The sequence below is a fragment of the Colias philodice genome, chromosome 6 (genome assembly GCF_061535455.1).
Source record: "Colias philodice isolate Cphi_HAF_F1 chromosome 6, ilColPhil1 Martin Lab GWU primary, whole genome shotgun sequence".
Taxonomy (NCBI): domain Eukaryota; kingdom Metazoa; phylum Arthropoda; class Insecta; order Lepidoptera; family Pieridae; genus Colias; species Colias philodice.
Window position 1 is genome coordinate 8,469,368 of NC_143091.1, and position 26,515 is coordinate 8,495,882.

General features: G+C 32.8%; 2 protein-coding genes and 1 long non-coding RNA gene across 3 annotated transcripts; all 3 read left to right on the forward strand.

Annotated features, from left to right (window-relative positions):
- LOC149487894 (uncharacterized) lies at window positions 1-4,772 on the forward strand. Its single transcript, XM_089696632.1, has 5 exons — window positions 1-160; window positions 1,412-1,625; window positions 2,523-2,634; window positions 2,784-2,813; window positions 4,333-4,772. Exons 2-5 carry the CDS (start codon window positions 1,427-1,429, stop codon window positions 4,343-4,345), a joined length of 354 nt encoding a protein of 117 aa, XP_089552758.1. The 5' UTR covers window positions 1-160; window positions 1,412-1,426; the 3' UTR covers window positions 4,346-4,772.
- A 115-nt stretch (window positions 4,773-4,887) lies between these two features.
- On the forward strand, window positions 4,888-5,982 carry LOC149487895 (uncharacterized). Its single transcript, XR_016315771.1, has 2 exons — window positions 4,888-5,315; window positions 5,452-5,982. It is a non-coding gene; the product is annotated as an uncharacterized LOC149487895 (long non-coding RNA).
- Window positions 5,983-15,089: 9,107 nt separating this feature from the next.
- Window positions 15,090-22,799, forward strand: LOC149487896 (uncharacterized). Its single transcript, XM_089696600.1, has 4 exons — window positions 15,090-15,246; window positions 15,865-16,024; window positions 21,882-22,179; window positions 22,653-22,799. The coding sequence occupies exons 2-4, from the start codon at window positions 15,871-15,873 to the stop codon at window positions 22,699-22,701; spliced, it is 501 nt and encodes a 166-aa protein (XP_089552726.1). The 5' UTR covers window positions 15,090-15,246; window positions 15,865-15,870; the 3' UTR covers window positions 22,702-22,799.
- Window positions 22,800-26,515: the final 3,716 nt, after the last annotated feature.

Consider the following 26,515-nt stretch of genomic DNA (forward strand, 5'->3'; position numbering starts at 1 on the left):
TCTAGAATTCCTTGAACCCTATTGCTTTCTGTGCGTTACGTGTGATCCACCCTACCACAACTATTGCAGTCTATAAAAGAATACTTTACTTCTACGATGACATCTGTGTGTTAGTGCCTGCAGCAGTGTAGTGTTGTGTGCCTATCTACTTACCACTAAGGTATATCATTAATAATTATATTCGTTGGTTTGCGGTGATTTCTTATTATAGTTAAAAAAATTATCATTGGGGATTTAAAATTTGCAGACCTTATTATATCGGATGTATTTAATTTATTCAAATTAGACTCAAATTAGTTGTGAGTTTATTTCTAAGTAGATGCAGTTTTAGATAACAATTTAAATAAAATAAAATTATGCTTAAACTAAACATAAATATAAATTGCTTTGGGTGTTTTAAGTAATAGCAAACATTTTTATTTATTTTAATTCTTATAAGTTTGAAAGCTTATAGGTTCCAAAGCAGACCTATAATTTTAAGACATTGTACGAGTGAAAATTTTGTATCTTTTCAATATGAAAGCATTAAAAAGTAATTGAACTTTCAAAATCAAATTCATAAAATAAATAAAATTGAAGAAAAATATTTCTATATTTCATGTGCCAATAAACTTGAAGAAATCAATTGTATTGGTACTTAGTGAGTACCATTACTAAGTAGACGTAGCGCAACAAGATCGCGGTCGAGATGGTGAACGAAAACCAAATAGAAACGTCTCAATTTCCGACGGAATGCTTCCTTGCATCGTTCTCTTTTTGCAGAAATTTCTTACCGAAAAATTTTCTATTTTCACCTGCATCGGGAAATGGAAACGAAGTTGTGTGTTTTTTAGTATTTTAGTATTTCAATAATTTAAAACTTCTTGCGGTTTTATTGGAATTTAACTTATTTTAAATTATGTTTGGATTTGATATTGAGTAGGTATTATTTTAGTACAGTTACAGTACATAGACTACGTACATTTACGGTGTAATCACGTAACATCATGACGACTCTGTTGTGAATTGCTAGGTCAAGGATAAGCTGGTAGCAAATAAGGATTATATACTTTTCTTATTGACGAACAAACCCTGGAGGTTATTAATGCTTGCTAACCTTGTTCTTCTAAACACTGCTGTACACACTCGATACAAACTATTATGATAGTGTCACAATCACAACGCACGCATTGACGTCACCGTCGGTTATTGGTACAAGAGTAAAATAAAAGATTGCATAGATTTAGGACCTTGTATCTTAATGCGTTTTAATCGAGGTTAATTATGATCATTCCGTTTAATGAATTTGCATGCAAAGGATTGTTCGCAATGTCTATAACAATGGCTTTTAATCACACGTTTTTGTGATCGCATGAATAAATGACAATAAGTAGGCTCGGATATGTGATAGATGATTTCTGTTTATTTATAGCAAAAAACCGGAAACATGCAGCCCACCACAATCATCGTTCTGGCATGCCTCGTGGCAGTAGTAGCTGCTAACACTAAATATGAATACCCCGTCGAAGACTCCCTCAATATGCCAGCAGATCAAGTCTACGAAAGCATTAACGACACACCAGTACATGAAAGGAGTTCCAGAACAAAGAGAGGATTACTTCTTTTGAAGAAAAAACTACTGTTGGGTATGTTTACTAACATTTTGCGGATATTATTTACGTTATAATTTTCCATTATACATAGGTAAAATGTCGAGAACTACGATAATTATCAATTAGGGATGCTGACCATCATTTTAAAAATATTTTACTTAAATTTAAACTGTAGGTAGGTAATAACATTTTAGAAAAGGAAAATTTCAAACATTTATATGGAAAATATGTAATTTGGAAATAAAACATTACCTATATTAAATTTATGAATAAATTTTTTATTTTTAATATTCGCTGCGATTCTGGGAATAGTCGAATCATCCCGGCATACAACTACCTTGAAAATTGTGCAATCAATCGATTCCTTTGATGATGGCACAGACACGCTTATATCATATGTGGATTTATTTAAAATTATTCTGTTCTATCTTAGCATTATTTTAAAAGACGAGAAACATTTTAACATTTACCAATTTATAATCATAACCTATAAATCTGAAACGATTATTTGATTTACACAGTAATCGTAGGTATTATTTCATGTAAAAAAACTATTAATAATTTATATGATGATGCAAACCTTATAAAAATCCTGTTAATATATAAGTTCCCATAAATAAAATACCTACGCCCAAGGCGAGCAGCGAAATGACTATAAATTGGCAAAATTATGTTTATCGGCTCAACGCTTTTAATGATATTGATGTTAAATTTCTATTAAATTATGTTGATAGATAACTTATTATAAATTAAGCATTATCTTTACTTGAAATCTAGAAGGAAATTAATAATTATATAATCTATATTGATATTGTTTTTGCTGTTCCAAAGGTTGATCTGAACTTGCTGTACCTATCTAAGAATTCTTTTCAAGTCCTTTATTATTTTTTTCAAATATGAGTTGTATTAATTTAATTTTGTATCTTGCAGGAGCTCTCGGTCTGAAAGCAGCGAAGGTGGGCGCTGTCGGTGCTGGCGTCGCGGCGATCGCGCTAAAGAAACAGTCAGTACATCATCATCCGCGACAGACATATATTCACGGGTACTAACTTACTAACATTCCATTTACATTACTCTCTTATTAAACGATCATTTAACAATTTTATTAAATATAAGTATTATGCATTTCATAAGTCAGCTTTAACTAATTTCGTATTTGCTTTTAATCAACTGCGATTGTCCGCATTGCAGCCACGGTCCCGCGGTCGTCGAAGTTCATAGGTAAGTGCTAATATTGGCGTCATATCACTATAGCTTGTATATATCGCTACCACATAGTTTAATTAATAATTTTGGTGGATACCTAACTATCTCTGTCTATGTTGGTGATTGGTAATGAATTGTGATTGCACTTTGAGTGGGTGCACAATTTATTAAGTACGAATATTATACTATTTCACTGAACACATTTATGTTAATCATTATTATCAAGATCATTCTCTTCGATTTTTTTTATCATATTCGATTTTTTTATCTTTCTTTTCAAAGAATGGAAATTGGAATGAATGACGATTAAATTGATCACACATAATATCTATCTGTGGGTTTTTAAAGCACAAAAGCTACTTTTTGTTTTGGTTTAACACAAGCAAACCTTGGCAAAACAGTTAGCTGGTTTAACGACTCTCCTTGCTATTTCGAATTCAAATTATATGGGAATTGACGTGATGGGTGAAACGATTGCCCCATGTTTTTTTATCGTGTAATAATTTTAACCTATTGACATAATAGTCACCTTGGTAAATCTTCTACGACCATGATCGATACTTGCCTCGTCATGATTTTCTTTCATTTTCGCTTATTCGGTGAAATATTAGCAAGTATTATTTGTTCTTTATTTTATGTTGAGGCTGCAATTAGTACGACAGTGATATAAGGCCTTTAAAAGTTTGTTTAAGAAGATCACCTATTAACATTGTTTTGGTGTTATTTATATTTAACTAGAGGTCCGCCCCGGCTTCGCCCGTGGTACATATTTCGCAATAAAAGGTAGCCTATGTCCTTTCTCGGGTATAAAAATATCTCCATACCAAATTTCATGCAAATTGGTTCAGTAGTTTAGGCGTGATTGAGTAACAGACAGACAGACAGAGTTACTTTCGCATTTATAATATTAGTATGGATTTTATCATAAAAATAAACCTTCAACTCATTTCAATCTAATGCACCAATCAGCATGACTCTTTATTTTCTTTATTTAAACTTTTAATTTGTAGATATGTGAGTCATTCATATAATCTTAGTATTGAATATCACACAGAGAATTTATAGACTACATAATTGTATTATATAGGCATGCTTAATTGTGAACATAATATAGGGAAATTCATAACCTGTCCGTTATGTACGTGCGTTCGTAATCGCATGTATAAATAATACGAAATTGAATTTACACGTATTTCATCTTTAGACATAATTGTACAAATAGGTTGGTTGACTAATTTCGCATGCTTACAAGTTCAAAATGAGTCAATTAACGAGTCTCTTATTTGTCCAACAAACATTTCGTCCATTGACTGGTGTCTGGTCTTACATAATCCGAGACCCATCTGTGAACTATGAATAATAATTAGATTGAATTTATACCCATTTTGAATCATAATGTACGAATATGGTAAAACCCGTATTTGATGGTTTATGAGGAATGCGGATCCCAAAGAAAATGTATATTATTCTTTCCTAAATAGTTGTCATAACGTACAGAGTGAGTAGAAGACTAATGTTTTATTTTTTTTTACAGCTGGTCGGGTTAACCGCGTTTCGAGTTTTCTTATATAGTACAGAATGTGCTACAGAAAATGAAGACATCGCGTGTGGATTCAGAAATTTAGTTTTAGAGCATAAACCAAGGGGTATTTTAGTTTATCTTTAGTGTTATTTAGGTATATACCTGCCAATGAATATAGTTTTAAACTGTTACCATCAAGATGTAAATACTGCCATACGTAGAATGTAGAAGTAAATGAATATTATAAAATTAAAATACGAAAGCAAGTAAACTTTTAATCGATACTAGTGCTCCTACGTATGTACGATTTTATAATATTCTTTCTTTTCATTTTCTCTAACGTTATACAATCAAGAGATTCAAATGTTGTTCGTTATTTGTTATAATATTTATAACAAATTGAGACTCAAGTAAATGTTAGGGTGCTGTTTGTTAATAAAACTATAAACTTATTTCTTTTGTTTTATTTTGTTCATCTTTTCAATTCTTTTTCTCTTATGACGGTGCATTTTTTTTTTATGTTAGCTCCAACAAAAGAGCAGGCGACTCACTTTCTAGAGGTGTTGGAGACTTTGCGAACGTTTTGCTGGCCTTTCAGATACTTATGTGTAGGCTTTCTTCTTGAAGGTGCCCATGTCAAAGTTTTTAGGAAACACAGAAGCAGGTAACTTGTTCCACAACAGCGTGGTTCTCGGCAAGAAGTGTCGCGAGTATCGCACTGTAGACGAACGCCACGCATCCAGGTGGTGTGGATGGTATTTAAGCTTGTGTCGTGCAGTGCGGTTGTGGAATTGCGCAGCTGGTATCAATCCAAAAAGTTCATCAGAACACTCTCCATTGTATATCCGGTAAAATATGCACAGTGATGCGACATCACGCCGCAGTGCTAGCGGATCCAGCCGATCGGTGAGCTCGGGTCGGTCGACGATTCGAGAGGCTCGACGTTGAAGGCGGTCGAAAGGAAGCAGCTGGTATTGGGGTGCTCCAGCCCAGAGGTGAGAGCAGTATTCCATATGTGGCCTAACTTGGGCCTTATAAAGTTGTAGGCGATGAGCTGGCATGAAATAGGTACTGTCTCGCTCTTGCGAGCACCCCTAGTTTCTTTGAAGCTAGTTTAGCATTGTCTTCCAGATGACCCCTGAACTGAACGTCGCTCGCAATGTCGACCCCGAGGATTCCGATGCAAGGCGTGGCCTTAAGGAGAGTGTTTTGAAATTGGGGCGCAACGTCAAAAGGCTTCTTTTTCGCGGTGAAAGCGCAGACTTGTGTTTTGGAGGGGTTGAACACAACTAAGTTATTCTGCCCCCATATCGAGATTTCATCTAGCGATTTCTCAATTTTCAACACAAGTTCTTTTGGCATTTACATCAAACCAGCATAGAGCTAGAGCTAGAGCAAGAGCAAGAGCATTCTTTCGTGATAGTTTAGTGTAAACGAAAACTCGTTTTCATTGTTTTACAGCATTAGAACATTGCATAGAATATTTTCGAACGCACTAGAACAACGAAAGAATGCCCTTTGCCTGTTTACAATAAAATAATTTGACATGTCGGGTTAGAATGAGCATTCGCTCGTTTGATGTAAATGTATCGTTAGGTGTAACATTAAAGTCTTTATTACAGTTTTATGTTTCTTACGAATATATATTTTTCTAACCTTAAATATATTTGTCTTGTACACTATAAGCTATAAAATTTTTAGCATCGTATAAAAAGGCGTAATAAAAGTCAGTGACAGTTCATAGAAGCGACTTTTGTGGCTTTTGTAGTAGCGAACATCTTTTCACTTATTGTGTAAAAATCTCATAATACAACATACCTAAAACATAGCTTTTGTGTGCCGCAAAATATTTCACAACAGATAAACTTTTCTAGTAATGATACTTATATGTACTTATAGGAACGAAACCAAACAAAAATTCTAAAAACTATATTTTTGACTTCGATATCGCCAAGTATTCTTTAAAAAAAATATTCAATTAACAGTTTTGGCTTTGTATATAATATATCATATGAATTCATGAAGTTGTTATATTTAAAGCAGTGACCGTTTTTAAAAATCGCTATGAGTCGGCAAGTTTTGAGAGTGAGATCATCTTGGGATCTCCAAAAACTGAACGGGTTGTATGTAATTAATAATACTTAATATTAACAATTTCTAAATAATATTTTAGAAATAATTTAACATTTTGTTATCTTTACAATTACAGTTATGAAATAAAAAACGGAAGGTCAGTTTTTTCTTCTTATTCATAGGATTATGTGCTTATAATATTTTTATGTCTTTCAGTATAGTTTGTTAATTGCAAAATTTAGTAACTAATAACAAAAAGAGCAAAGTAGTTTTTAATCAACGATATCTGTTCCTATCCTCCAAAATATTAATACATACTTAAAAATGACTCTACAAAAGACTTTGCAAAATTCTAATAAGATTAAAAATAATGCATAATTGTTTATTGATTTTCATTTATTCATAACTTATTTTTCAGAAATATTTACTCGTTAAATTTGTATAAATGTATAGCTTGGTCCAGAAGCAGGGACACAGAGCCGGTATGTCTCCTGATGGTAAGCGACCATCGCTGCCTGTGAACAATTGCAGAGGTAATAATATCAGCAAATGTATTGCCCACACATTTGGATATAACAGAGATAAAAAATTTGACACAACGCGGTCTTTCGAGAATAGACGACGCGGATAAAACATTGGACTAAAATGGTTAGGAAAAGGGTTATACACCTCCGGCTTTTCCACTCAGCGACCCAAACACAGTCGCTTCTACCACAGATCATATAATACCTATACCAGTACATAGGTATACTATTTCTCGACCATCTTCTTTGGTGGTGCCTTTACCGATGCGAGCTGCTCTTATTCGTGATGAAGCGTAGCATTCAAGTATCTGTGTGTGAGTTCAAATTAATAACCGTGATTGTACATGAACACAAGTATTATACAATTTTTACCTGTTTGCTTATACTAAATTTTTTAGGAGACTGATAAGATTAAAGGAACATAGATGAGACTTTATTCCGGAATTCCCTCGAGGTCGGAATCTAAGCTAGAAAAAACTAATCTCATCACATAAATTAATCCTAGAAATATAATACCCGACCATCGACTCAATGCTCTAGTGATGAAAATGTGTAAAGTATTTAATAATACCGCTTAAAAGTTTAATAACCTCAACACATAAAATAGCATTTACACAGATAATATACCTATATCTAAATATATTATATCTATAATATGAAAACATCAAAACGATTGTTACGTGGTTCAGAAATTATCATAACGTGGCACTTCATGCGTAAAACTATATGTATTTTGTCTATAACTGAAGAATAGTGTTATAACGCGATGTTGGTTATAACAGTTAACGATAACTGTTATAAACAAACATCGCGTTATAACACTTATCGTCTGTTACGACTTGTTATATGTCATAATATAATTAAGGTAATTTTAGTCCATTGAATAAAAAGTTCTAGAGTGCGTGAGTTAGTAACGTAAGATGTTTCTTCGGAAACATGTCAAGAGTCCCTAGGTAATAAACATACTAAAACCCCGGGCCACTAGGAGGAGCCCCGGAGTGGGGGGAGGGGGGAAATGGGTCCATTTTTTCATTTTTCGCTTAAATCTCAAAAACGGTACATGTTAGAGAAAAACTTTCAAGGAAAAGTTGAAAGGCCATAAAGTTATCTACAAGTTGTACCTCAATCATTTTTTCCTATATCCTACCGTTTCTGAGTTATAGGCAGTAAAAAATGATTTTGGCTCAAACAATTTCCCCATACTACACATCAATCGATCAAAAAATATTTATTTCTTCCAAAAAACTCAAATGTGCAACTTGTGATCGGTACTGATAGATTGCTCTTAATTAGGTCTATAATTGGTAAAATAAACACATTCCTCCATGGAAGCCTTTAGGAGGAATCGATTGTCAAAATATTATATTAGGGCAGTTTGAGTTACTGAACTTGATCTTTTTATTTTTTCTTCCAAAAAACTCAAATGTGCAACTTGTGACCGGTACTGATAGATTGCTCTTAATTAGGTCTATAATTGGTAAAATAAACACATTCCTCCATGGAAGCCTTTAGGAGGAATCGATTGTCAAAATATTATATTAGGGCAGTTTGAGTTACTGAACTTGATCTTTTTATTTTTTTCTTCCAAAAAAACTCAAAAGTGCAACTTGTGACCGGTACCGAGAGATTGCTCATAATTAGGTCTATCATTGATAAAAATACCAGATTCCACCGCGGAGGCGTTTACGGGTAATTGAATTTTATTAGGGTAGTTACGATACTTGAACTTTTTATTTTTTTTCTTCCAAAAAACTCAAAAGTGCAACTTGTGACCGGTACTATTAGATTGCTCTTAATTAGGTCTATAATTGGTAAAATAAACACATTCCTCCATGGAAGCCTTTAGGAGGAATCGATTGTCAAAATATTATATTAGGGTAGTTTGAGTTACTGAACTTGATCTTTTTATTTTTTTCTTCCAAAAAACTCAAAAGTGCAACTTGTGACCGGTACTGATAGATTGTTCTTAATTAGGTCTATAATTAGTAAAATAAACACATTGCTCCATGGAAGCCTTTAGGAGGAATCGATTGTCAAATATTATATTAGGGTAGTTTGAGTTACTGAACTTGAACTTTTTATTTTTTTTCCTCCAAAAAACTCAAAAGTGCAACTTGTGACCGGTACAGATAGATTGCTCATAATTAGGTCTATCATTGATAAAAATACTAGATTCCACCACGGAGGTGTTTACGGGGAATTGAATTTTATTAGGGTAGTTATAATACTTGAACTTATTATTTTTTTTCTTCCAAAAAACTCAAAAGTGCAACTTGTGACCGGTACCGATAGATTGCTCATAATTAGGTCTATCATTGATAAAAATACCAGATTCCACCATGGAGGCGTTTACGGGGAATTGAATTTTATTAGGACAGTTAGTTAAAAAGTTCAAGTATCGTAACTACCCTAATAAAATTCAATACCTCCTAAACGCCTCCATGGTGGAATCTGGTTTTTTTATCAATGATAGACCTAATTATGAGCAATCTCTCGGTACCGGTCACAAGTTGCACTTTTGAGTTTTTTGAAAGAAAAAAAATAAAAAGTTCAAGTATCGTAACTACCCTAATAAAATTCAATTCCCCGTAAAGCCCTCCGTGGTGGAATCTAGTATTTTTATCAATGATAGACCTAATTATGAGCAATCTATCTGTACCGGTCACAAGTTGCACTTTTGAGTTTTTTGGAAGAAAAAATAAAAAGATCAAGTTCAGTAACTCAAACTGCCCTAATATAATATTTTGACAATCGATTCCTCCTAAAGGCTTCCATGGAGGAATGTGTTTATTTTACCAATTATAGACCTAATTAAGAGCAATCTATCAGTACCGATCACAAGTTGCACATTTGAGTTTTTTGGAAGAAATAAATATTTTTTGATCGATTGATGTGTAGTATGGGGAAAATGTTTGAGCCAAAATCATTTTTTACTGCCTATAACTCAGAAACGGTAGGATATAGGAAAAAATGATTGAGGTACAACTTGTAGATAACTTTATGGCCTTTCAACTTTTCCTTGAAAGTTTTTCTCTAACATGTACCGTTTTTGAGATTTAAGCGAAAAATGAAAAAATGGACTCATTTCCCCCCTCCCCCCACTCCGGGGCTCCTCCTAGTGTCCCGGGGTTTTAGTATGTTTATTACCTAGGGACTCTTGACATGTTTCCGAAGAAACATCTTACGTTACTAACTCACGCACTCTAGACCCCCCTTGGAGGGACTCATTCAATGGACTATTTTTAACCTCGCACATTTTTGATTTAGAGTTTATAACAGTCCATCGTAACATGACCCTTGTTGCTGAGGCAGGTCATTCACTCTTGTCTGATCGTGATAAATAGCTAATCGGCGATATCGTAAACGTAAACTTGAACTTAATGTTATGGAGGTGCGAATTACAGAAAGAAATTATGCAAATATTACTACATGGTGGCCGGTATATCCGTAATGTCAATGCTATAAAAATTATCAAGGATGTTTATTGAAACAAACAAAAGACCAATGGTTATGCCCAATGAAATGAAAAGTAATTAAACGAGTATGGTAGCGTCATGAACATTGAAGTAATGTTTTAACACCGCCTTAACAATATAAAGCTCGTATAAAAATGCGGAAATGGTCCGCTGAGCCGTAATTGTTTTCACATTGAAATTAAAAGTTTCATTAACTTTGCAGTGTCGACGGCGGCGAATTATGTTTTTTGACTATTGATGAGTTTTATAATGTCTTTTATGTAAACGAGGTGTTATGTGGATTATAAAGTGATTAAATAGCAATCTCTTTCATTAACGTGTAAATTGTAATCAATGAATTATTAATTGTTAATTGCTTGTACGTGTCTTCGTCATCTCTATTCCGAGATGTAGGTACCGTTGACACATGACCAATGTCCATGCCCTGAAACAAGGTTTATTTTGTATATTAAGAGTTATATGTATTACAAATAACACTCTCACTAAAATATAAGTTAGTAGAAGAACAGATAATATAATACTGTGGTAGTAGTATACTGTGGTCAAAACTTTCGAATTAATAAAAGCACTCCAGAACGACGCATATAATTTAATATTTAATATAGGATTATCCTTCCATCTCATACACATTTAAATGGTTGGTATTAAACTGTACTAAATAAAGTAAACTGAAGCATATTTTATAAAATTGAGTCATTATATAATTATTCGTCATTACCAACTGCCTCCATCCTTGTCAAAGAACTTCTACTTTCTGAAATGTATATTAAACGTTTTAAAATTAATATATGAATTAAATTTAATATCCATGAAGGGATATCCGTTTATATACTCTTTTATAATTTAACGCGTTATACTCAAATGCGCATATTATCTCATACTAGCTATGCTCCGCGGTTTCAGCCGCATTGCTCCGCTCCTGTTGGTCTTAGCGTGATGATATATAGCCTATAGCCTTCCTCGATAAATGGACTATCTAACACCGAAATAATTTTTCATATCGGACTAGTAGTTCCTGAGATTAGCGCGTTCAAACAAACAAACAAACTCTTCAGCTTTATAATATTAGTATAGATGATACATTATCATCTCTAATTTACTGAAAGGCATAGATAAAGCAAATTCAAAGTCTTCTGACTAAACTATTAACTTCCACAATTTTTTTCTAGTCACGGTCTGTTTTGTGGTCTGGAGACTTCTTTTACTGCTAAAATCTCAGTAAATTAAAAATAACTGCATGCGAAAAGAAAGCAACTGACATTGAAATTCTGCTATAACATTGTGTAATTACGACATCATTATGTAACGTTGTATAACAAGTTTAATATATAATCAATGCCAAAATCAAGAAACTGATACATGGACACTGTTTTTGGGTTGACCTTATTATGTATTTATACATTAAAAATGCAATGTTAACGATCATGTCTCGGGATGCGTGACAGCTTTCATGGGACCCAATCTCGATATTGCACACTAATTATTACATAAACTATGAATCCGTGTCAATCACAAAACTTAATTATTATTTTGATGGATGTTTATTTATGGAAGAAAAGGCCTTGAATAGAACTTCACAGGCTAAGAACAAAAATATCTTTGTTTAAGTTTTCGACTTAAGTAAACAGTTTGGGGAGTCATGTAGCTTCTGGGTCCGATTCATGCTGGGTCGTTTTATTTAATTATAAAGTTTCTTGACAGTTGTTTGTTATTCGTTCAAATAATAATATACCTTACGCTTGACTTTTCCGCTTTGCTATTAAATTGAGTAATTTATTAACCCGTAATTTTATACTACGTACGTGGAATACAAAAAGCTCGTTCTGGACGGTTGACGCATCGTTTAAAGGAATGCAAGTGCATGGTGCCTCAGGACTTCCTGGTCATTACCAATAATGTTCTTATATGACATTAATTTGCAAGGCTTTCTCGAGATAACTATATATCTCCTGATGTTAACTAGCCGGTAATCACTTGAAGATGAATGACCAAGTGCATGAATGACGACAAAATCAGTAACTCAATATATCTTGGTTATCCCAAATTTGTCAATGACGTCTCAATCTTCAGTGATCTGTTAAAAATTGTCTAGAAGGACATGGACTGCAAGTTAAACTGTATAGACCGTTTATTTATTGATAACAATAATTATTAATTATCTTGTTCTATAATACATAATAGAGATCGAGACTTTGATATAATTTAGTCATAATATTTCAAAAACACAGCTGATCCGTTCGGAGGTCAGGCTCTAGAAAAGTAGATATTTACGTTTTTAAGGAGACAATACATTTTACAATTCATTGACTGAGGTTTAGGTAAAAAAAATTGGTTGTCTGTAAAGTCGGTGTACTGACGATAGTTGAACGTGACAACGTCCGATTGTGCTTCTTCCGCGCTCTCGCTTGCACTTCAAGCCTTACATGGAACGCCTCAGAGCGAGGTAACGCCGCATGTTTTTTCGTGCGTGCAGCCGGCTCTATCGAATTATAAGACGTTGTCACGTCAAAAAGGACATCAAACACGTTTTGTAATACAAGTGAAATTATAGATAGATAGATAGATAGAAAACACTTTATTGTACAATGCACACAAAAACAAAATTTACAAAAACGATATTAACTTAAAATAAATGTACAATTTGGCGGCCTTATCGCTTAAAAGCGATTTCTTCCAGGCAACCTTGGGATATATAGGAAAAATAAATCAGTAAAAAGGTAGATAGTGCATAAATACATACATATACAAGAAACTGTAATTATACATAGATATTAGATAGATAACTTAAGAATCAAATAATATTAATATACAAAAACAAATGAGAAATGAGCAGAAATTCTAAATTATTTAACACTATAGACTGAATACTCGTGAATACATATTTTTATTTGCTCACCCCGGCTCCTACCGGGACGACTCCTTTGGAAAATTATACAATTTTTAACAGTTATAATTCAACCGCAGATGAAATCTCATAATCCCAAAACAATAAAATCAGTTCAGCCAGTCTTCAATTATAAGTGTAATGCACTATACGACTTTATTTTATAAACGTACACAAAACATATCATCATATTGTAATAGTTTTAGTTATTAACTCTGTAAGGCTGTTTAAAAGAAAACAGTATTTTAAAGAAAATAAAACCGGCCAAGTGCGAGTCGGGCTCGCGCACAAAGGGTTCCGTAGCAGCAAATATAATAAATTACAGTTAAATCAACCTATCTCAAAAACTATAAGAGATACTTTGATCAAACCAAAAATCGTTGAAAGAGTTAATTAGCATGCATCACCTCTATTTTTTTTAGAATTTTATACCCCGTAGTTATAAAAATAGAGGGGGGGGGACATACTTTTTACGACTTTGAGAGCTGATATCTCAAAAACCGTTCACTTTAAGAAAAATGTTTTTTAGAAAACTTTATATCATTTTAAAAGACCTTTCCATTGATACCCCACACGGGTATGTACATCGAAAAAAAAAATTTCATCCCTCAGTTACATGTATGGGGGGCCCCACCCCCAATTCTTTTTTTTACTATTTAGTGTCATATTTTTGTAGCGGTTCATACAACACATATTCCCATCAAATTTCATCACTGTAGTACTTATAGTTTCCGAGTAAATCGGCTGTGACAGACGGACAGACGGACAGACGGACAGACGGACATGACGAAACTATAAGGGTTCCGTTTTTGCCATTTTGGCTACGGAACCCTAAAAACGTAATATTGCATTGTGCTCAGATTTTAATTTTAATTTGAATATCTATAACTCGAAATTTAGCACACTGAACAAAATAAGTACTTTTTAAATTTAACGACAAGCACAGAGCAGAATTATTGATATGGAAAATACATACCTAACAATGAAACATATTTGTGGTTTTACTATTTGCGTGCTGTATTTAAATATACAATGGGTTTCTATTGTTTTTATCATTTCTAAAAGGTAAATGAAAAATCCTAGTGGTTTCCATTCCACGTAACGTCCATTTGTGGACCAGTTTATTTATTATTTGCTGACAAACCGCCCTAACGCGTTACATATATTCGTGCGTGTTTATGTAAAGATGGTATCAATTTGAATAAAATGTTCATAATATTGTTATTATTTGTTATGTGTTTATTATTGATGATACATTTCTAAAATAAGTATGTTTTTATATGTATAATTTCAGCCTTTATAACTTTTTTATTGTGTTTCTTCGTATGTTCTTCGTGCGTGTTTATGTAAAGATGGTATCAATTTGAATAAAATTTTCATAATATTATTATTGTTTGTTATGTGTTTATTATTGATGATTAATTTCTAAAAATAAGTAAGTATGTTTTTATATAATTTCAGCCTTTATAACGTTTTTATTTTTACTTCTAAATTGTGTTTTTGAAAAATTAATCAACTTTAATTTAGATTTTTATAGCCCTCTGATCTTTTTTTATTGTTTATCAATTATTTACAATATACCAAAATCTTTGGTAAGTTTAAGGATAATCGTTCTATAAGAGCCTCCACAGCTAAACATAGTTTTGTGAACTATGAAAAGGCACATTCACATTCAATTAGACCTTTCAGGGTTAATCTTTGATCTATTTACACTTTGTACGTGCAGGGATTTTACAGGGACCTACCTTACTGAGTAAATGTTGAAACTGAATGTCGGCTAGTTGGTCCCATGGTAAAAGCTTAAGGCTATAGGTATTTTAAGGCGCGGCGGAAAATGAGTATGGATCATTGACATATCTCCGTGTCGTGTGTCCGGTCGACCTATAAAAACTACGTGTGTGGAACGCGTCGGGCAGTACACTTTTATAGGTGCTAGTTTGTGATTGTATTTTAGCAACAAATTAAAAAGGTATGTCCTTTAATATTTTAGTAAATTAATTTTCAAAATAAGACAACAAATTTCGAACAAAACTTTTAACAATCCATTTAAGTTTCGCCTTTATAGAGGTTCGTAAAAAGATATCTAACTTTAATATTAATTGAGTTTAAACATATCTAATATATATTTACTTTTAGGCCATGTTTAACGTGGAGAAAGTTTGATGTTTAGTCTAAAGTGTTTGAACTGTAATACAAATTTAGTCGCAATTTTGTAATTTCAATAAATTTGGGCTGATAAATTATTCGGGTTTGTTATTATCATTGAGATTTAAGCTGAAAGTATTACCTAAATTGAAGATTGAATCAATCTATTATAAGGATTTTATTTTAAACAGCATAAATAATAAATATATTATATCAATTTAACATTACATTGTGCAGTGTGCAGTGTGTGGTTCTCCTGCAAGCGTAACCCAATTCGTACCGCAACATACTCGAATCTCACCAGTAGATTTATTAATCAATCTATTCTATCTATATCCATTTATAAACTGTAACAGTTTTATAAAACCTGAAGTTTAGTTAATACTCTATTTTTACAAGGATACTGTATTGGAAGTAGAATGTAATTAATTTTTTTTTACAGATAACAATGAAGCTGAGTTTGGTGGTATTTTGTGTGCTCGTCGCATGCGGCGTGTGCTATGCCGTCGAGCAAGGACCTCTTATGAATGCTCTCCGGCCAGAGCAAGATGTTCAGGTGGCGGGTGCTGAACAGCCCAGGGACAAGAGAAGTTTGTTATTAGGTATTAATCTAAAGCTGTTTTACTATACTTTAATAAATAATAATGGTGCGAAATGAATTGAATTATATATTTAACACTATGTTTGCATTATCAGAGATAGGGGTTATAAACAATTTAATGAGATCTGACAAAATATTAAGGGTGCCAATATAGTATTTTAGAGCTTAGACTTGAATTACAACTAAATTATTAGATATTGCATAAGCTAACGATTTATTGAAACTTTCTTATAAGGTGTTGGCAATGTTAAAAAAGTAATGTAAACATTAATGTTTGACTTTCGACATTTATATGTGTACATCTAGTTATTATTATAATAACCATTTAAATGTACAGATTAGGTACTTTTCTTTCCTGACGTCTTAAATTATGATATCACGATGTGTTAAACATTACTTAGCAAATAGATGATGGAATGCTAATACATGATTATTGATTACCTCTTTGGTACTACCTATCGCTGCATGATTATATTATTATTATGCACTAGCTGTTGCCCGCGACTTCGTCCGCGATTACGTCGTTTTTCGTCATTCGTCGTTTAAAAAAAATACGTGACACTTTATTTTTGAATGTTCTTAATTGTCTCTTATAAAAATTAACTACATTAAAATTGAATACTCTGATAAGAAAATCTTAAAATCGGAGGACATCGAAAATCTGAGGAAAACATGAGTGAATTTGATTTAAATTCTACATTATTACTTAGTAATTCAAATAATAATCTAAATTAAATGTAGATTAACAGTTTGAGCGCATCATTATATAATATGTACCTAAGTATTAAATTACGTTAGTTTACATAGTAATTTTACTAAAAACACGATGACTTTCTTTCGCGCTCGGTACAACAAACTAAGCATGTTTGTAGATGTTTGTGGTACGTGGCCCGCGTCACTCGACCCCCCGTGAGTTCCCCTCCGCAACTATGCGAAAATACATTCGTCGCCCTACCGTAGGAAAAATTGTAATATTTTAAATTCGAGAAATATTGATTTCTTGTATTCGACTATTCGTTGTAGTCGAATACAAAATATATTTGAAGAAACTTAGGTTGGCCTTCAGGCAAAAGGGATCCTATCAAATGATAAACTTGACCTTGTATCTTAAAAGTAAGCATGAAAGGATCCTCTGATAATTGTTGAGCACCAAAGGATCATTTAAAACGCACTACTATAAGAGCGAATATTGTCTAAGAACTGTTTAGATTGCACATGTTCCTCTAAAAGTAGTGATTTCAAAGGTTCTGGTGTATCTTCAAACGAAAGCCGACTCCTTACTCCTCTTTAAAGCATTACAAAAAGAACATACTACATTAATATCGCCTATACAGAAGATGATCTGTAATCAATTGTGAGGTTATAAGCAAACCCACTTTTATATTTGTCGGACCACACCACCGAATTCGTAGATTGATCTTCTATGTTTACCTCTAAGTCATTAAGACTCGAAATCTGTCTACAGTAAGACGGGCCTCTCGCTATTCGTCCGTTTCAAGAGACCAAATAGTTTCAATTCTTAATCTTTCATTAAACAAACTTATTAATCGTACTTGTCTCAAATAATGGTAATATTCGCGTCCCTACTCTAGTCATTGCGCTCATGTTCATCTTCAAGAGATCGAATAATATTATGGTGCACCCTATCATTTGTCAAACGGTCTTCATATTGAGTAAAAATTTCAGATTATCGAGATAAAATATGTCATTTGCGGTCAGCTGTGAGACGTTATACCCTCTCAGTGAAGGTTTCGGTCTCACAGGATAGTACATGCCGTTCGCGGTCAGTTGTGAGCCGCAATTCTCGTTGTGAAGCGGTTTCAGGTTCTCGGCATAACACATGTTGTTTTCGGTCAATAGTAAGCCTCTTACCTCTAACGATCCTTGAGAACTCTTATTTCTCATTTTCTTATCTTTGCTCGAATTTCGATATAAGGATTTTTTAGGTGGCACTGATGCGAGTGAATAAAAATTAAGTTGAAACGGACTGAGAGTGTTATAATCATCAATCATCATCATCATCAATACATATAATAAAATTGTGGAAAAGCGATGTCTGTACAATGAAAATATGTAGAAAAAAATTAGCAGGTGTTATTATTAAATCGATCTTGAACCCAAAACTGTAGTTAAAATTTTTTTTGTCTGTTTGTATGTATGTTTGTGCACGCTAATCTCAGAAACGGCTTATCCGATTTAGATGCGGTTTTCACTAATGTATTGTGGTAATCTTCATTTAACATTTAGTGTTTAATTCATGTCAATCGGTTCATAAATAAAAAAGTTATGACAATTTATAAGTAATCACGGCGAACATTTGCTAAGGCATTCTATTGTACACTGTACAGTGTACGATAAAACGTAATTTATCTGTTATACGCTACAGTTATTCCTTTACATGTCCAGATGATCATATCAAAATTCCCCAAGGGTTTGGGGGTAAGCTGAGGTAGTAGGGGGGGGCGGGGTCAAATTAACATTATGGTTACTTCTAATAGGTAAATTTTCCACATAAAATGTCCTTTAAATTATGTCGTATTATATTTTTAACCCCCGACGCAAAAAGACGGGTGTTATGTGTTTGACTGCTATGTATTTCTGTGTGTGCGTGTGTGTGTGTCTGTCTATGGCACCGTAGCTGGCTAACAGGTAAACCGAATTAGATGCGGCTTTTTTTTTGTTAGGCAGCATATTTTCCGACGCTGGTTCTTAGATAAATTGTATCAAAATCGGTTCATCCACTTATTATACCTACATAGGGGTAAAAGTGGGAATGAAAAAAATGATATAATAATTTATTTTTAAAGATCGTCGGGAAGTTTATGAAATTATTTATTCCTTTTTCTATACACTTTTCTTCGATTAAACGGTTTAGTTACGTGCTCCCTCTCTCTCTCTTCAGCCTTTAGTTACGTGCGTGAGACAGGAAACATCTAATTTGGATTTGTTGCTGGATTTGATAAAAATTGAGTATCGATTAAGCTGATCAGTGGCTACACCATACATTATTAAAAACATCCATTTAAGAAAGGAAGGAAATAGAATTTGCTGCTCTCCCCCCCTGGTTCCTAAAAAATAATATGACATAATTTAAAATAAATTTTACGTAGAATTAGTTAGGCATTTCTTTTTTGATTTTCGATATTATATACTAATCATAATTTTTAATTACAATATTATGTAGTAACTATTTGGTATAGGTTAGGCATTTCATTTCTTGATTTTCTTTAATAAGTTGGTACGTAAGTTTTTTAGCTCAGTTTAGTAAGAAACTTTAATAACAATTCTTTTAATTATTTATGGTAGTACGTATTTACTCAATAATTGTATGTTAAGTAGTAATTCAGCATGGGCGTAGCCACGGTGGGGCTGGGTGGGGCGCTTACCCTGGCTTTGATCTGGTAGGTACCAATTGTGAAGTGTAGGAAGAGTGGGCGTGGGCGTTGGCGTGGGCCTGGGAGTGGGCGTGGGAGTGGAAGCATGAAAATAAAAACAATTATTCTTGCCCCACCCTGAGCCCATGGTCATAGGTCCCATAGTCACTATTCCACGCGGACGAAGTCGCGGGCACAGCTAGTAGACAAATATAATCAGAAAGCTTTGAACTCCTAAGCTCAACCATAAAAGATAGACATTTATGATGTCGGGAGATATTTTTTATATAATATGGAGAACATTTCTTTCATACTTGATTTCTGTGTAGCTTTAACCCGTAGGTTGCACACGCGACGAAAGCTTAAAAATGGAGTTACTGCTCTGCTCACGAATGTGAAAAATAATTGTACCAAGTTTCGTTTAAATCCGTCGAGTAGTTTTTGGTTCTATAACGGTTATACAGACAGACAGACGGAAAAATTTTTGGCGTCAGTGTCGATCCCTAATCATCTCGTGATAGTTATTTAGGAAATATATTTCATGTACAGAATTGACCTCTACAGATTTAATATAAGTATATAAGTATACATATAATTAGATTCCAATTTCCATGTAACGTTAAATTCGACTATACAATAACTAACAGACAACGCAGGTTACTCTCGTTTCCGTAAGTTGAGGCGGCTACATCCTCATAACTTCATTTTTTGTGAACGAAACGACAGCGCGGTTTAATTCGATGCCAACACCATCAAAAAAAAGGAAATATTTTTAATTGTGAAAAAATATTATGATTTGTACACTATTAATACTATTTTAACATTAACACAAAATATAAGACTGTGAGTGTGTAAAAATAAATCCAGCTAGTTTCACATCAAACTTATGTTTTTAATTAGGTATACGACATGAAAATATATTAATTACCAAGCAATAATCATACAGGTAAATACTGAACAAAAGTATTAACAAAGTATATTTTTACTTACAACATGTAAATGATGAAGGAATAATAATTATCAACAAACTAACCTTTTTGTATTATTGTTTATAAATATAAATTCATAAACAATAAATTTATAAAGAATAGAAAAAATTCGACCACTAAAGAATGCTGGTTCGAGTCCCGCCTCGTTATCGAATTTTTAAAATACGAAGATTTTTAAAAATGTAACCAATGAACACAATCAATATTAGATTAACTGTAATGGTGTCTAGTTTGACTTAAAATAATAAACATCTACCCTCACTTTTAAAAATGTAGTATATTCACAGTTCACACGAATTATAAGCGCACCTTATAGGGAAGGGAAGATATGGGTTAAAGAGTTAAATAAATAAATAGGTAACATAATTATATTTAAATTATTAATTTTTAACATTGTGTCATGCCCCCCTAGTCAAGTGGCTTTCTGTTAGCGTAGCGTTCAATAGAATAGACTACGAATGTATGAGATGGACGTAGGCTGTAGATAAACGTATCTACAGGTTACGTCAATCTCATACATTCGTAGTCTATTCTATTGAACGCTACGCTAACAGAAAGCCACTTGACTAGGGGGGCAGTAGTGTTAACATGTAAATTGATTTGATTTTTACGAAATCTCATAGATGGCGCTGTTTCAAATTTGTATACTAATAAATTCATTAAACTGATTCTCTGCCCAAATTACGTAAATGACATAGTTTTTGTTGTGTAAAGCTAGATAATAGCATGGCTTACCCGAAACCAACATTTAAACATGAGTCTTTAGATTGTACGCTGTCGTAATACACGGAATACGTAAGAAAAAAAAAAGGTTCACAGCTCCTCCCCCGGAGGTGATAGCATGATAATATGTTTAAAAAAGCCTCACTCGACCTGTTAGTAATATTCATGCAAAATTTGAAGTCAATCTATGCAGTACTTTTCGAGATTAGCCTGGACAAACATACAGACAAACAGACAAACAGACAAACAGACAAACAGACAAAAATTCTAAAAACTATGTTTTTGGCTTCTATATCGATTATAGATCATGGATTATGTATTCTTTTAAAAAAATATTCAATGTACAGTTTTGACTTTCCTACGATTTTATTATATGTATAGATTTGGGTATATAACTGATTTAATAACCTTTAAGTGGTAGATTAAAATTTTTAAGTACAGGAAACAAATAAAGTTACATATTATTCGAAAGACCAGAATTAAATTATATGAATAATAACAGACTCTAAATCAAAAACAAATAGGTACCTACCCACTGTTATATTACTTGAAACATAATACTCCCAATATATCATTTCATTTATATTCATCGATATAATTTGAATAAATATTATTATCAAATTGGGTTTCCCAGATAAGACATCTTTTAGGAGGGATAAATTAAAACTAATTATATTAAAGAGTATATGGATTATAAGATTCGAATTAAATTGTTATTTATGGATTAAAGATATTTCAATCGTGTTTTAATTTATTTCTTTTATCTTTATAGGCGGTGGTTTGATCGGAGCCGGTTTGGCTGCTGGTGCCGTCGGTCTCGGCGCTGGTATCATCGGAGCCAAGGCTGGTCTGGTTGGCGGTGCTCTCGCTGCCTCAGCTCTCCATGGCAGGAGCTACGGCGGATACTACGGCGGTTACGGTCACGGAGGCTACGGTCACGGAGGCTACGGTCACGGTTACGGATATCCCGTGTACACTAGCTACGGTCACGGATACGGCGGCTACGGTTACGGAGGCGGCTACGGTTACGGTGGTGGCTATGGACACGGCGGATATGGTGGTTACTACAGGTGAGCTTTGATTATATTTGCATATCGATGCAATTTGATGCGAATTTAAATAGCGATGTTTGTATTGATAACTTGTTTCGGAAACAGGTTTTGAAATCTTAATTTTAAATTATAATTTCTTAACGTATGGTTAATTATATAAAATGTATCACGCATTATGCAAATAAATAAGATCTAGAATTATCCATTACAATTTAATTTAATAGGAGACAAGTCCATTTGATTAAGATCCATTTTTTACTTAAATAAAGTACACACACATTATTACAGATAAATGATTCGAGAATCGCTTAGATTATTAAGGAGAATCGAGATATAATTTAGAACTACTAAAACTTTCATTATTTTCAAAGCTTTCTGACCTGTCTGGTCTGTTCCACGAAAAATAATTATATAACTTTTAATCCAATTACTTTGATTTTTTCCATATAAACCTCAATTGTTTATAATATATTCAATTGTTTTTGTTCCAGGAGCTACTACCCCACTTCTTCATACATCGTGTCTGACCCCTGGTGCTAAAATGTTTAGTTCTTACGAATAATTTGTAATGTGTGACTGATTCGTACAAATTTAATTTATAAGTACAAAAAAATAATAAAATATCTTTTGTTACGAAATTGTTTCATTAATAACTGGCTCTCTATGACAGTTGCGAAACTTTATTTTATTGGTGTTTTGTCATTGCAGTAACGATCCATTTGACCTTTTTAATCTTTTTTTTCGTTTAAAAGTTAGATTTACATTTTTGTGTTTGCTTGCTTCTTGTAATACATATAATAATTTCCATTTTATTATAAAAAATATTTTCTATACATCCATCTCCTTTTCTTTAATATAAGCATTTTTTATTATTTAACGTCTTATTTTAACGTAGACAATTAATGAAATTAAAATGTCAACATTTTTGAAATTTAAATTTTGATTATCATGCAAATGCTTTTCGTGTTTATTCTCAATGAAAATTCATATTGGAAATAGCGATAATTTTTTAGAGCCGAGTCAGTCGTGTATCAGGGCGGTACGGAACGTTTATACCAGTAAGGGTGTGTTCAGAATAGAATGACCATTTTATGATTATTACTATAGCTTGCGATATTTTCAAGTTTCAATGTAAATAAAGACAAGTAATAAGGCTTTGTATAGAATTCGTCGAAAAAAAACCATGCATTTGATGTAATTTAATAAGGAATATGTATAAAGTATTTTTCTTAATATTCCTCACAAATAAAAAAAGATAGTACCTATGACTTTTCCCGAGTTAAGTTAGGTAATATTTTTGAAACTGAACTTCTTGAGGTGCGTTGAGAGTAAAATTTCAAGGTCGCATCATGGCAATACCATCACGTCATGGAGTAAGGTGATGATTTTGGTATCTTTGAATTTTGCCAAAGAAGTTTCTTTTCTGACACGTGCACAAACGAATTTATAAAAGACAATATCTTGGAAAAAATATCCATTTTCGTTTAACGATAGATTCGAGAGGGATTTGAGTAAATATCTGCATTATTAATTTAAGGAATAAATATTGAAAAATTGAACGAAAATATCTATGTGGATTGTAACTTTAAATGATAATAATTCAAATAAGGCTTTTAAATAACAGCCTATATGTATATGATGAATAATAATTAATAAGCATAACATAAGAACGACATAAATTTAAAATAATGGACTAATTCGTTGAGAAAAATAAAAAAATATGCCGTATTTTGATGTAACATGAAACTGGATTGATTAAGTAACGACCATTGAATAAAATTTAGATTTAGTATGTTGATAAACAAGGACTTTTAAATTAAAAATAATCTCATATATATGGATTATGGGTAGGTATTGTAGATATTTCTAAATAACAATCAGTATTAGTGTGTCCTCTCAAATCAAGTTTATTTATAAATTCTAAAAAAGGACCTGTCAGGTTATGATTTTGTTCGAGATTTCTTCACAATAGTAAAGTAGAGCTTTTTAAAGCTTTTACTCTAAATCGGAAAACTTTTCTCATGGACCTATATTATTTTATCGATGGACACTGATCACTTGCTGCACCTTATAAGTCCTCATATACATGTGCATGAAATGTAGAGTTTCCCTCTTGATTGCCATTGATATTAGACATATTTCGATCAAAGTTACGCTTTTTTATTTGGAAAACAAAGGATACATAGTAATGTTTCGCATGTTCGCTATAAACACACCTTTATAGGCGTGAATAGTGCGGCTCTGGCGTCGAAACAGCGTTTAACAGAGATGGATGACATGGCCCAACGGCATCGCCCCTTTAATCTCGCTTACAAAAGAGATGTATGACTATGCTTCATCGCTTTCGAAAGCTTATCGGTAATTATTAAAGAACCATTTCAGTTGATTTCACCACGTCTTGCGGGCTTGATGATCGTATTAGTCATAAATTTGAAAAACGGAGGATTAGTCTTTAATGATATTCGTTACGTCAAAAGCTTGGTAAGACAAAATATAATCTCACACTTATATGTTTTTAAAATTGAATACGCCCATGTTTTTATTAATTATTTTGCGTTTTCGTAAAAGCTTTTACTTTGGCACAGATACGCACATTCACACAGATTCAAAACTAATAATATAGCGAGTGTTAGAGCAAGAGTTAAAACGTTTTGTTAACGTTACTCACGTTAACAAAATATCCTCACTCACTACTTTTTGGTATAGGTAACCATATATAAAAAATTATTATATTAAGCCTGTCTTAATTTTACTATCGGACTGATTAATGTAAATGTCATTTTATATTCATATTTTGTAAAGTTACTTTGATCGCACATAAAATTTGAAGCTTGTAGCAAATAAACATAGTAGACAACAATAAAGCTTTGTGCGATAACGAAGTTGAGTTAAACGTTATTTATAATTCTGTTCGTGTGGAAAACTGCAGGCACAGCAAACAAAAGAGAATTCTTGTCCTTGTGATCTGATAGAGAGGATTTTCCCGTCGAATCTATTTATTAATTTGTCTAAATATTTGTGCTGTATTATTCTTAGACATCACTAACACAGTATTTGAAGGATCGGATTAAATAAAAAATAATATTTATTCATTAGACCTTTATCCCGTTTTAAGTCTTAAATTTTCAAAAATATAAATGTTTGTGTATTGTATTTTTGCATTGGTGACATAGGAAATGTTTGAAAGTATCTTATTAAATATAAAATTTTGCAAATATTACACTGTCGAGTCCCGATATCATAGTTCTGCCCCTTCTAGATGAGCTTCGAAATCCTCAATTTCCATAAAGGTGGCAAAAGCTCAGTATCATATTCTTTTGTCATGTTTGCTTATATATGTTTTGATGTATCACGTTTGCTCTTTTGCCCTCATTCTTTTCAAATTTAGCTCATTTTCTTATAGATTTGTTTCTTCAGAATACTCATTATTGTTGTCAAAGGAAATCTCTGTACATAAGTTAGCCAGAAATATATACAAAATAATTAAAGCAATCAAATTAAGATTTGAAGGCTCTTTATTCGACTGTTATAAAAGAACCTGGAAAACAAATTGATTCGCGAATTAAGGTCGTGAACCTATCAATGTTTAATAGCGGGCAAAACAAAAAGAGCCTGTAATGCCTTATTGTTTCATGAGCTTAAGATCTTTCTTTACGAGAGCGTTCGTTTTTGGCGGAACAACAAAGTGAAACGAGCAGACTGGCTCACAGATATCTCAATGAAGCAGATCTGTTAACGTAGCCAACAATGACAAAGATTTATTACAGTTCAATAATGACTGAGCGTCGTTATCTGGCAATATCCGATCGATAGATTAAGAGAAGCATTTCCTTCTGAAACGCTTTATGATTTTCAACTTTATTAATATTCATAAATGATTCGCTTTAATTACTGCATATTAAATAGTGGGGTTTCATCATTTTATATCGATTTCAACGGTACATTTTACTTCGATATGTTTTAATTTAATTATGTATTTATATTATTTTTTGTTTTGAGTCAGACAGAATAAAAAATGCATGTACCCAGTTTTGTGAAGGATAGAGAAAAAGAAGAACATGATTTATTGTGTCCTACCGTAACATTTTAGCATCGAGAACACATTATGATCGATGGAACGATTATTATATCAACGATTACGTCGTGGGATCGATATTTTATATTCTTAAACAAATCATTTAAAAATAAAAATAACAATACTATAATGTAATAACTTGAGAAAAATACGTTAGATGAGCAAATATCAAAATTGGCTGTAAAATAGGTAACAGAGTTCCACTTCAATTGTCAGAAATTGCAACCGTTTATTTCCTTGAAAAGTATCGCTGATGGAACAACAATGCTACTACATATG

What these genes read in the sequence shown, in the direction of transcription:
- LOC149487894 (XM_089696632.1), top strand. Translation starts at nt 1,427, where the DNA reads ATGCAGCCCACCACAATCATCGTTCTGGCATGCCTCGTGGCAGTAGTA. An exon ending in GAAGAAAAAACTACTGTTGG is followed by an intron (nt 1,626 to 2,522) that starts GTATGTTTACTA and finishes TGTATCTTGCAG; the next exon opens with GAGCTCTCGGTCTGAAAGCA. An exon ending in CGACAGACATATATTCACGG is followed by an intron (nt 2,635 to 2,783) that starts GTACTAACTTAC and finishes TCCGCATTGCAG; the next exon opens with CCACGGTCCCGCGGTCGTCG.
- LOC149487896 (XM_089696600.1), top strand. Translation starts at nt 15,871, where the DNA reads ATGAAGCTGAGTTTGGTGGTATTTTGTGTGCTCGTCGCATGCGGCGTG. An exon ending in CAAGAGAAGTTTGTTATTAG is followed by an intron (nt 16,025 to 21,881) that starts GTATTAATCTAA and finishes TTATCTTTATAG; the next exon opens with GCGGTGGTTTGATCGGAGCC. An exon ending in GGATATGGTGGTTACTACAG is followed by an intron (nt 22,180 to 22,652) that starts GTGAGCTTTGAT and finishes TTTTTGTTCCAG; the next exon opens with GAGCTACTACCCCACTTCTT.